The sequence below is a fragment of the Ixodes scapularis genome, unplaced genomic scaffold, assembly GCF_016920785.2.
Source record: "Ixodes scapularis isolate PalLabHiFi unplaced genomic scaffold, ASM1692078v2 PGA_scaffold1__304_contigs__length_218370807, whole genome shotgun sequence".
NCBI lineage: Eukaryota > Metazoa > Arthropoda > Arachnida > Ixodida > Ixodidae > Ixodes > Ixodes scapularis.
The window spans coordinates 66570582-66583198 of NW_024609846.1; the positions used below are offsets into that span (position 1 = coordinate 66570582).

A 12617-nucleotide genomic window follows, 5' to 3' on the forward strand; every position below is an offset into this window, starting at 1 on the left:
GATGCCGGTGACGTCATCAGTGACGTCACTGATGACGTCATCAGTGGCTATGACGTCAACGGGGGGTCACGTGACCTCGGGGGGTATCCCCAGGTCACGTGACCCCAGGGGGGGTCACTTGACCTGGGTAACCATCGTGACCCTCGTGAGGGTAACCCTAGTAACCCTTGTGAGGGCAACTCTCGTGACCCTCGTGAGGGTAACTCTCGTGACCCTCGTGAGGGTAACTCTCGTGACCCTCGTGAGGGTAACTCTCATAACCCTCGTGAGGGTAACCCTCGTGAAGGTTACCCTCACGAGGGTTACTAACCCTCGTAACCCCCGTGAGGGTTACGAGGGTAAGTAACCCTCGTGAGGGTAACTCTCATAACTCTCGTGACCCTCGTGAGGGTAACCCTCGTGAAGGTAACCCTTTTGAGGGTTACTGATCCTCGTAACCCTCAAAAGGGTTACCTTCACGAGGGTTACCCTCACGAGGGTTACTAACCCTCGTAAACCTCGTGAGGGTTACAAGGGTAAGTAACCCTCGTGAGGGTTACAAGGGTAAGTAACCCTCATGAGGGTAACCCTCGTGAAGGTAACCCTTTTGAGGGTAACTAACCCTCGTAACCCTCGTGAGGGTAACAAGGGTAAGTAACCCTCGTGGCCCTCGTGATCCTCGTGAGGGTAACCCTCATGAGATTAACCCTCGTAACCCTCGTAACCCTCACGAGGGTTACGAGGGTTGCGGTTACGCCGACGCCGACGGCGACGGCGACGGCGACGCCGACGCCGACGGCGACGCCGCTCAAGCCGGGAACGGGCCCCTAAGAGCTGCGCTCTAAAAGTTTGAAGACTCCCTTTGAGCACATTTGCGGAAAGTTACCTTGAGTGACCGATGTATGCTGTTCAGACTTAAATGAAGGACAACATTCTTGAACTCGTTTGTCGACGCAGGACGCTGTCAAACTTGTCAGATGCTCTGTGTTCCGTCTTCCAGCGCGAGACGAAACCCGTCGATGTGCTGCGCCGATACCGGCACACCATCCTTTGATATCACGTCAATTCGTTTTCAGGCGAGATGCATGAACAGACCTTTACCGCAACGCTAACTGATATTTCGGCTTTCCAATCGAAGTATCTGTTTTCGCTGGGGTAAGCATTCTAAAAAGAAAACGTCCGACTGTCTTCTCATCTTGACAACTTTTCTGTCGCTTGCTATCGGCACGTTACCGTTGGATAGATTACTTCGTTTTCAGGCCAAATGCATGAACAAACCTTTTCCGCAACGCTAACAGATATTTCGGCTTCTTAATCGGAGCACGGACTTAACGCGCCGAGACGGTCGGCTGTCCAGAATGGCCGCTGCTCGAACTTGACAAGGCGACCACCGCCTCCACCGACTAGCCTTTCCGACGACCATTCCCAACTGTCCCTAGCAGGTGCGCAAGGGCTCTGGTAGCAGGCTCTGGTAGCAGAACCCCCCCCCCCCCCCCCCCCCCCCCGATATTTTATTTATCCTCCACCCTCCCCGGCCGCCGCCGCCGTCACTGCTTTCTCTTTCGGGCGCTCGCTATTTGTTGCATACCTCGGCTCGCAGCCTCTTTGAAACCAGCCAATGTCCACGCGATTAGTGTCTTTTTTTTTATAGCAACACGGCAGCAACGCCAAGGCGCCCAAGGCCAGCCAAGGCGCGAAACGCGATCGAATCGGTATAGGTTGTCAGTCGGTTGGCGTGCTCCCAGTAGCAGCTAATCGGGACGCTTTCTTACCGCCGGTGAGTTTGGTGGGTGAGGAGGAGTGCCAAATTTCGCGCGCCGTCATCCTGGGTCCCGAGTGAAAGATCGCGAAAGAGAGCGACAGAACACGAGAGAAAGAAACCATTGTTGCCAGCTGAAGGTCGACAGTCGCAATGGTAATCGCGAAGACTGAAAACTCTCAGCAATATAAACAGTGATAATTTAACGTTGCAAACTAAATTCTGAGCTATTCTAAGGTTTATAAAAAGCAGCATACTCATTACGCTGCATTAACTTCCCTTCTGTCGAAATCTCGAAAATCTGGTAGTTCCGCGGTTTCGTATTTCCGGGCGCGGCCACCCGCGCCCGGAAATACGAAACTAAACCAGATAACCGAAGCCCGTTTTCTGGTTTAGTTTAGTGTTGACGGGAGGCCGTACATCTGCGTGCTATGCAAAAAGAAAGCTTCGAAAGGAACGCGAATATCTTTCCACCGGTAAGTTCGTGGATTGTTGAAGTTCATGAAACTGCTTTTATGATATATTTGTGAAATCGAAGGCAGTTGGTAACCATGTGGGACCCCGAGGGTCTGCCTGTATACTCCGCCGCTTGCGGCAGCCAGAATGCGTGGGAAAATGGCGGACCTTTTCCTCTAGAGTTAGTATGTATGATCTCTATGCCGCCGGCATTTTGTTTGTTTTCTTGCGCTCGCTCGTCGCTCCCTCCTCTCCCCTTGTTGACGGCGGAAACTACGTCTTTTTCGTGGACGTTGAGGACTTGTCAATATTTATAAAAAAAATCGCTGTAAAAGTCACGGCCGCTTTTTATAATGTATTTCAATTGTTCAACTGACCTTCCCAACCGTTTTCATTGTCCTTCCTTTTAGAGGTCAAGAGAAATGTGAAGACTGCGAACGACAAAAGGAAATGTAACGATGTCACGGCCATTTCAAGCGAAATGGCCGTGACATATAAATCAAGTGAAAGGTTAGAACCGAAATATCAAAGGAATGATCATCACTGACCTACTGCCAGGAGATTCCTTTAAAAGCAGCTTTGCCTCGTACACGGAGTCAGTCTTGAACAGGGATCCGAAGAAGCAACACATCTGCCAAGGTAAGCCACCGATATTCTTACCACTCGTTTCTTTCTACACGCATGCTAGTTCATATTGAAACTGTGACTAACGAACAGTTTTTTATTTAACTTAGATCTCCCTTTCTGGTCGAGCTGAAGAAGTCAAGATGTATCCTACACTGCTTGTGTTTGCTAGCCTTGTGGCCGCCATCGCCAGTGTTGGCTCTCAGGGGACCTCGTCAGACGGTTCACCTGTGGACGCATGGAAGGTAAGAACGGGAAAAGGATTACTTAGGTATAAAAATGCTTGATTCTCACTTTTCCTTCAAAACACACGCAGTTTTTGAAACTATATGTTTCGTAAAGTCCTAATTTTTGAAATATCGTTTTAGATTTTCCAGTAGCTTCGCCGTTTATAGTATTGTTACTCGGACTTAAAATTGTAGTTTTTTAAAATTTGCATTATTTTACTTACATTTCACAATATGCTTCTTAGAAAGGCCATGAAAAGCGAAATGAGAAATCACGTGGTGTGTGACGTGCTTGGGACGATGGCTCCAAGCTTCCACCTTTTTTTTTTTAAGAAAACCATGGAACGTGTCATTTGCAAGCGACGATAAGTGCCGTCACGGCAATCATTGGCCACGAACGCGAATTCGAATATTCGTCGACGGATTGATTGTTGCCGAGTGCCTACGTCCGAGTTACGCAGTGCTCTTGTCCAATGCCTGAGCTGGTGCAGGCTGGCGTGCTTTGGGTACCGCGGATGTAGCACGGTGAAAACGCGGAACGTTTTCGAAGGAAATGAGGTACGAAATTGTCTGGTATATTTTCGAATTTTCGTACCGAAAAGCAAGTTTCACCTTCTACTTTTTCTTTCTTTTTTTTAACTTTGCCTTCTGAACGATATGCGATTAGTAAGATCCCAATCTAAAATTATTTGTCCCAGCCCAGAATTTCTTTTATGGCCTCTTGATTTCGCTGAAATCACCGTGAAGCTCACTTTCAGTATTCTGCTGCCTATTGAAGAAACGTGCAGGATCTGGAAATTGCTGTGCGGTTGAGCCATGCTCTTTGCTTTTCCTTTTCTTCTCCGTTTATTCTTCTAAAAGTGTCGTTTATGCCCGAGTCCCACTAGAGCGACAAACCGAAAGAGACGACAATGACAAGCCTCAAAAAATGTCTTTCGCGATTTGACATGCATTGTAAAATATAGGAAGCTATGCTCAAGCACGAGCATCATGCAGGTGAGGGCATCTTTTGCAGGCTTGCAATCACTCGTGCTTACTTCACGAGCACCGAACGACTAAACGCCTGCTAAAGGTAACATCTCGAGCATGCTGCATGTGTTTTCGACATGTAGTTGTTGTTTCTTTATGGTTGTCGTTATAGTGGAACTTAGTCATAGAGTACGAGAACTGTTCAGCCCTCCTGTGGCGCCCGAAAAACACCTACGTGCGTTTGCGGGCTTCTCGTTCTCGATAGAAACCGCGATATTAAACGGTGTGCATCACTTTGATCTACGGAAAGCAGCAGCAGGGTCTTGTGGCCTCCTTCTGATTAAGAACGTTGATCGTTCTAAACCAGACGTAATGCGTTGAAACTTGCAGCAGTGCCCAGCAATAAACACGCTTTCCGATTCCTCTCGATACACCGTTTCACATTAGGTCTGACCGCGGCAAACGCCACGATGCAATGGAGCCAATCATACCGCGCCAAAAGTGGATTGCCACGGCACTCGTCATCTTTCTGCGCTTCCTAATAACGGCTAAACCAATCACGGACGAAATAAAAATGGCGCAGTATTAAGCAGCATTCACTTTGAGTAATTGGTTTACACCGTAACAGAAAGCTTATAAAGGCGACCAGCGCCGTGACGATGCGGTTTTGGCGCTTATTGATTCACTTCGTCGAATCACAGTGTTGGCTGCGGTCGAATTAAAGTACAACTTCGCTAAATTCTGAAGATATCGGAATAATGAGTGATATCGCCTTGAAAAGCCCCAGTACAAGACAATACGGTATTTGCTTCGCGAAAAATGGGATATATACTTTTTTTATTTAATTTTAAACATGAGCAGAAGTCAAAACCGAAACTTCGGCTCCGTCCGGCAACACATGCCTCGGGCCGTCAATAGCATGGTTATCACGTGCTACGAGATGTTACGTGTTGCCGGAGGGCTATGCCAGGTAGTGAATCCCGTGTGAACCATCTTGCGGCCGAAGCACGTCGGCACGAGAAACAGCTTTCCAGATAAAGGTGGTTTGAGTGGTGTGATAGCCTTGGGACCGGTACTAAAAACGAAAGCTCTCCGACGCATGCGTCACTCTATGGAGCGAGGGGAAAAAGAGCCCGAACCAGCTGTTTGTGTTCGTCTCGCACTGCGAAGCACACCGAAAAGCGTTGCAACCTATGTAGCTCGAAAATTATTTCCCATATATGATCAGGCTTCACCCATACAGTGCCCCGATATTGACGAGTCTGAGTCCAACTCCCAGGCAGACTTATCTAGTTCTTTTAGCATGGCTTAACTTATTGCGGCGATGATAATGACGAACCGTGTGCGGACAGCTATTCTTGAACTCCAGCGCAGTAGTTACGGTTACATCAGAAAGACGCCGAGCTCTGTTAGGCTCTGATTGAAAGATAGTGGGTAGACCTAAAAAAAACTGCCTTGAGGTCTACCCACCATTCTTCATTCAAAGCCAATCAGAGCTTGGCATTCTGACGTCACCACAACCCCTGCAAAAGAAGCAGACAAACGTGAGCTCCGCCTAGAGCTCGGGCTTCTTCCGCGGGTTACACGATTTGTATACTCCTTCCTTCGGTATCAAACCTTTGCTATAAGGGTGGATGAACAATGAGAAAGATGTTTTACATCCAATAGGGGAGTCCCCCAAGGCACCGTCTTGTCTCCGCTTCTTTTTAACATTGCACTGAGATCTCTAGTATGGCAACTCCATCGGGTTCCGGGCGTCGAATGTCTCATCTATGCCGTCGACGTCACTTTATGGAGTAGTCTCAAGGACCTCTCTGGCAAGCCAATCTGTTCTAAGAAGCCCTTGATATCCTTCTGAACTATTCAGAACAAGCTGGGCTGTAAATTTCTTCACAAATATGCAACAACGTTGTGTAGCAATCAAGACGGTATATTAGGAATTCACTCAGGCTCCCTTTCAACTCAAGCTGGGTATACTAACAATACCTAAAAATACGAATGTCCGGATACTGCGCCTGGATATTCGAACCCAAGGGCTCCGAAAGACTAGGCAAACATCTGCCACCACTCCATATCACTCGACGTATAGCGCCGAAAGCTGGTGGTGCCCGTACAGACATTGCTCGACGGCTGGTGCGTGTCATCTTGCAACCGCGAATTAAATACCAGGCGCAGTTCCAACAACTTATGGTGGCACAGTGGATCGCAATTTGAAACCAGGAATCGTGACGCAATGCGCGCTATAACGACGCCGTCTCGCGTTACTCCAATTTCAATCCTACAAAAACACTCGAGGCTAAACACAATCACGAAACTCATCTCTCAACGAGAACAGGCACGGGAACAGCAGTTTGTACCAGCGGTTGCTGCGCTACATGCGCATTTTCAACGTGGCCCCCCGCTGTAGGTACAGTCGAAACCAATACCCCCATAGAAATTCCCCCACATTACCACCAAGAAACCGACAAAGTTACGACGTCGCGATCAGGAAGGCACGCCCTCTTAACGTCCCTGCCGCGAAACACAGCACGACAACCACTGTCAAGTTTACGCGGATGCAGCGATCTTCCCTGACGGCGGCCGATTTTCTTTCCTCATCAGCTCCTTCGACATACTTTCACTCAGGGGCACCAGCAATATATGTCTGAGAAAGTCGACCCTCTTGTCATGGAATTACAGGCCCTCCATGTCACTGTACAAGCAGGAGCCACCAAGCCCTGCCGACCATCCCCAAACTTCACATTTTCGCAGACTTCTTAGCGACAATTCAAGAGCTCAAAAAGGTTTCTAAACGATGGAACTGTGTCAAACGATACACTCCTTTCACCGTAATGCTTCGACCTGCATTATAGGTGCACTCAAGTGGATTCGGATAACATCTATTTACCGCCGTAACTCAATCTCCTGGCTCTAAGCATCCTAAAAAAACCGAAACTACATTCAAGGGCGGTCGAATTTCCTGTTAAAAATCCAATCAAAGATCGTGTGACGCCCACCTTTCTGTGCCGTCACGCAGAACACCAGGGGGTGACACCAAACGGTAAGGCAACAGGGAGGGGCACGAGACAGCCATTCACGGGTGACGGCTTTCCGGCGGAGTGAATTTTAAAATACGCGCGCCTTCGAAAATTCTGTCCGCCGGGAATCCGTCACTCGTGATTGGCTGTCGCGTGATCTTCCATGCTGCCTTCCCGTCTGGTGGCGCTGCCTGGCGTTCTGCGCCACGGTGCAGAAAGAGGAGGATGGTACGATATTTGATAGCGCTTTTAATACAGAAATCGGGCGCTCTTGAATATAGTTCTGGGCTTTGTAGGTTGCTTAGAGCTTGTAGATTGAGTTATGACAATAAATGAACAATCTATGAATCCACTTGAGTGCCCCTTTGAGGTGTACTGGATTCAAAGTCATGCCACAAACCAATACAACCTTGCAACTGATCAGCAGGCACACTGGTGATCAGTTGCAACGCAGTTACGCGAGGACAGCGCACACTGCTTCGTTGCGCTGTACTCGCACAACGCACCAGAGGCGGGTTTTACTATTTTTCCACGGGGCGCGGTGCCGTCGGGGCCGAGATGCGCTCCGATTGCAAATCGAAACTTAAAACACCCGTCGAGTTTGGGTGGTTTTCCAAAAGCCGTAAAATGCTTCGCGAGACTTCTATCGTTCTGCAATTTCTTGATATACTGTTTTTCGATGATGCTCAGCAATTTTCTAATTAAAACCATGCCCTTAAACACAATACTTAAAAAGGTAATTACGCAAAAGTAATTAACAATTTTATTATTTTGGACTTTAACATTTTTTTCTAAATAGTGCCCTGGCCTAGGACCGAAACGACACAAGGCTTTTTTTTGTTGCGACGTGTAGTTCTCGCAATGTCGAATAGGTCCACGTTTCGTGAAACTCCCCGCACATATATGTAAAGATTTTTTTTTAATTGCACGTTCAATTTTAGGTTTTTTTTTTATTTTATTTTAAGATATGTTTGAAGCGTTGTTGTTATTTTTGCTTGTAATCTAGAGCAGCAACTTATGTGTATATACAGGTGATAGGTATTTATATGAATAACAGTAGAAAGAATTCCAATGCTATATATTTAAACACCACGAAAAAAAAAAAAACTAGGAAGTTGAAATGTAAAAGTAGCCAAAAGTGTGCTTTTCGAAGCGCTATATTTTAGACGGAGATAAAACAGTGCAACATACCTTTTTTATGGAAACTTGGTGATATTGTGTAAAATGCTTCGCGTACATAAAAACGAAAAAAATGTTGTTTTCTTAATGCACGTTGAAGTTGCGGAACTTTTTACCTTGAGACATGTTTGAAACGCTATAAAAAGTTTAATTCGTAAACTAAAGCATCCATTTATATATAGATGATATGTCGTTTTGAGGAAAATATATAAGAAAAAATCGAAATGTAAAGCTTAAAGAAAGGTACAATATCAATATGAATGTTGGGTAAAATGTCAGTGGCCAAAAGTGTAAAATGTGGAAGTAGCCAAAGGTGTCAAGTAGCCAAAAAATAAAATCTCAAAGTAGCCCAAAAAAAACAAAACGATACGGTTTAAAATGCTTGCTTGGGAGAAGAGCGTGTTGGTTTTGGCCATGGATGAAGAAAGAATAAAACAATTAAAACAGGGACAACACAACCACATCTTTCAATGCTTCATTTAATTTTTTTTTTTTAAATTCAAAGTTGGGTGTTTTTGTTTGCACGTTGAAATTGACCCTAGAACATGTTTGAAGCGCTGTGAAATTGTCCTTATAAACTACTAGACCAACAAGTTATATGCAGACGGTACCCTCCATGTGAACAATATTGGGAAAAAAATTTAAACGCTTCATCTTAAAAAAAATATGAGATAATAAGTAACAAATTTATAGTAAAAATGTCAGAGAGGTCCTGTTTATGCGTTTTATACTCGCAATATATAGGGTGTCTAAAATTCGGAGGCTCAACCTAAAATAAGCCATAAAAACCGGCGCCAGCAGTTAGCAACCTAAACTTGTCGTCAACGGTGTATTTTAGAGATGGATTTTACATTTTTAAATTACGAGGCGCAACTCCCTTTACGTAAAACAATATGGCGCCAAACTCTTGCCATGGTCAAGGGCAGACGGCGATGCAGACGACCGAGTCAAGTGGCGGGGCGCGTTTGACCCATGTCTTTGAAGCTCAAGATTACATTTTCCGACACGAGAACCTTTTTTTTAAGTTATAATAAACCTATCTCACCAGCCAGTTGGACTACGCCACCACTGCCGCCAAGCATGGAGGGAACTTTAGTCTTCCTGCACGTGTGATAACTTCCAAAGGGCTCAGCGCGTGTAGAGCACAAGGCGGTACAAGCCCTCGTATGCACGGCCGTCTACCTCTTGTGAACTAAAGTTATGGCGGCGTCACGCATGCGCTAAACGCTTAGTGAGATCGGTCGATTGATGATGTGTATACGGAGTTGGTGAGGGAGTCGGTTTGTCACATGACAATATCTTCCCTCCAAATTTAGCGGGGAAACTGGATTGGTGTCTAGGTCACAGGACGTGAATTTTCCCGCTCTGTTTTTCAACTGGCTGAGCTGGTGTACAAGTCGCGGGACGTCATTTCTCAGCTAGATTTAGCAGGTGAAACTGAACATATGTTTTGTCCACAATACGTCAATTTTCCCTCTAAATTTAGCGGGGAAACTTAGTCAACAGATAGGTGTTGTGCCGTCGATTTCCCCAAAGAGTATAATAGGTCACGTGACGTGAGGTAACGTCATATGACGACACCTTTCCCGCTAAATTTGGCGGAAAAAGCACAGACGGACGGACGGACGAACAGACACAATTTAGGAATGGCGGGTAGCGCTAAAAAAACATTTCAAGCTTTAAAAAAAAAATATAGCGTTTTCAGTTGTGGCATTTAGACAGGTGAAGCTTTAAGGTCAGTGCCACAGTGCAGTCAGGTTTCTTTTTTTAGATTTCAACATATGATCAGTTCCGTCATTCAAAGATTGCAGCGATGGCTCTCGTAAGTGCTCTGCGGAAGAGCAGACGCTGCAGAATGAATAGAGTGTTGTAGAAAGTATATATACCACACTAGGGAGCGGGGGGGGGGGGGGGGGCAGCTCAAAACTGTGATTGTTTTCAATATCTTTTTTTGCAGACTGTGACTCTGAAGGACGCTTTTTACCTCATCTTGCGTTCCTATGAAAATGATGACGGCCTCGGAGGCACCGGGAAATGTGTCTCCATACAATTGTCCGAGAAAAACGAAGGATCCAAGACCACGAACAGCAAAATGATGTACAGGGACCCTCAGACGAACCAAATGTAAATATACGCTTGCCCTTGGCTACCCTTCTTTTCTTCGCCTGATTACAAAGAACTGACTTTATAATTTAGGAAAGAAAAGATCGTGACTGTCAAAGTGTCCAGCGAAGCCCGCGACACCGTCGAAATAAGCGATGGGACATGTAAGCCGGAATTTTTTACTTTATTTAAAATCTAGATATCATACCTTACATTCTCAGAAAAAAAGAAACGGTATATTTTATTACCCCTTGTCCTACATACGACACCCCAAAATTTCATTTCGACGCACAGAGCGCTGACTTCGAGCAGACGGCCTCAAATTTTACGAGGCGCTTGGGAACGGTGAGATATACCTCATTAAGCAGCTAAAATACGTGTCGAAGACTACGGAAAAGAAACACTGAGGTTTTGCAGTAATACCAAGAAAACCGCGAGAACTTTTTTTGTAGTCAATAACACGTACATTAGCTATTTCAATAAGTTGTACCACTCGCCTATCAAGTCGCCTGTAAAAGTTGGGAACGACGGCTCGACGCCCGCGTGCTCTACGTCGAACTGAAATTTTGGGGTGTCGTTTATAGGACAAGTGGTGTTAGAATATACCCTTTTTTTCTGAGAGTGTAGATTTACACAGCACAGTATCTATTCCGGTTTTGTGGACCGCGTAAGGTCCCGTTCACACACATGCGTCTGCTTAGGCCTGAGTTCTTGTAATATTTTACGATGAGAGAACAAACTGGCACGCTGGCGCCATCTATGAGGTAATCCTGGGAACTGAATTTCACTCTATCGAAGGTTTCGCGGCATCTGCAGCATCACATGTATGTACTCTGTATCAGAAATGATATTTTATAACGTTGTCAAGAGTTTTTCAATCCAAGGCAGAAAGAATGATGTGCGAAAAAGAAAAGGAAATATACCGCAGACCGCGAATGTTCTACAGCTACCGGAAATACGGCACCAGGCTTCCTCGATGCGCGCTCTCCTGCCGACCTCTAATGCCCCTGGAGCCGGGGCCTAACCGACCCCCGGTCCAAGTCCGAGTTTCGTGGCGTTCACATTAGCAGTAGTAACAGTAATTTCGTATATCAATAATAACATATAACAGTAATTTCTATAAAACGTATTTGGCGCATCTCGAAAATTTAATGTAATTTATTTCTATCTTCATTTCTATATTATTCTTTTGTTCTGAAAACAAAACTAAAACCGACCGGTCGGCGGTTGCATGAGCCGTCAAGTGGCTCGAGTCGCCGGCACCCCGGGCCTCGGCGCCGACCATCACCCTATAGAAGCTAAGGCCGTAACGCTCTTTTCGTGACGTCGCAAAGGAAGGCCATCGAGGGCGCGCGCCGCAGCGCCGAAGCGAAGGCAACGTGCGTGGATCGACCGTCGTAACAATACAAGCGTGTCTTATTAGCTAAAACAAAAAATGCACAGAGAAACTGATCTAGAAAACATTTTATTAGATGTTCAAAATATTACACCTCATAATAATCGGTAGTAATACCACGAGGTATCCATATAAGACGTCTACAGAAAAATTTTATTTTATTAAGTCGATAACATTAACTCGCGTAATTATTGATGTAAGAATGCGTATTTTATACAAAAAAATCTTTGACAAAACGGCGAGAACCGCAGTGATTGGGCACAGCAAAACAGATCAGAGATAAAAATCACGTGGACGTAGTCAACGCAAACACAGCTAGACAGATGTCACAATCATGTAAACGATGTGATCGCATCCAGGCACTGAATTCTATTCATATAATTTTTATTGAGTAAATTTATATGCTTCGCAAATCACCTTGCGATTTTCGTATCTTCGCTCAGGAGCGCGAGGTGATTCAATCCTATAATATCATTTAAAAAAGATATCTTATATCTACTATATCAGCTAATCCACATCTCTCAAGAAGCTCAAGCTGCCTAAGAACAAAATATAACTTATGCTTGATGCAATATAACTATTAGCTTAATACAGCTAGGATTGTATTGTGAACGTGTAGGAATGCGAAGGCATTCATACACGCAGCGTATTCCTACAAGCAACGCGCCACGTCTTTCTTCACACGGCTCTCGGGCGGTGACATACGCTCCCCCACTGCACAGGCGCGGCAACCCTCGCCGGTTACACGGGTTCCGTGACGAGGCATCTGCGTTGAAGTGCTTTTCTTTGTGTTTTATTTTTTTGAGGCGCTTCCGCTTGCCGCCATTGTAAATTTATGGGCCGTTTCGACCAGCCAACGGGAATTTATGTTCAGTTTCGCTCAGTCAAAATGAAAATTCACGCACCGT

The 12617-nt window shown here is 45.6% G+C and overlaps 1 protein-coding gene across 1 annotated transcript in view; it reads left to right on the forward strand.

Moving 5' to 3' along the window:
- The first annotated feature begins 2961 nt into the window (after positions 1–2961).
- LOC120844617 (male-specific histamine-binding salivary protein-like) overlaps positions 2962–12617 on the forward strand; it is a 28872-nt gene continuing 19216 nt past the window's right edge. Inside the window, exons 1-3 of the mRNA XM_040216486.1 lie at positions 2962–3063; positions 10168–10334; positions 10407–10477. Of these exons, the coding sequence (XP_040072420.1) occupies positions 2962–3063; positions 10168–10334; positions 10407–10477 (340 nt within the window). The remainder of the gene's footprint in view (positions 3064–10167; positions 10335–10406; positions 10478–12617) is intronic.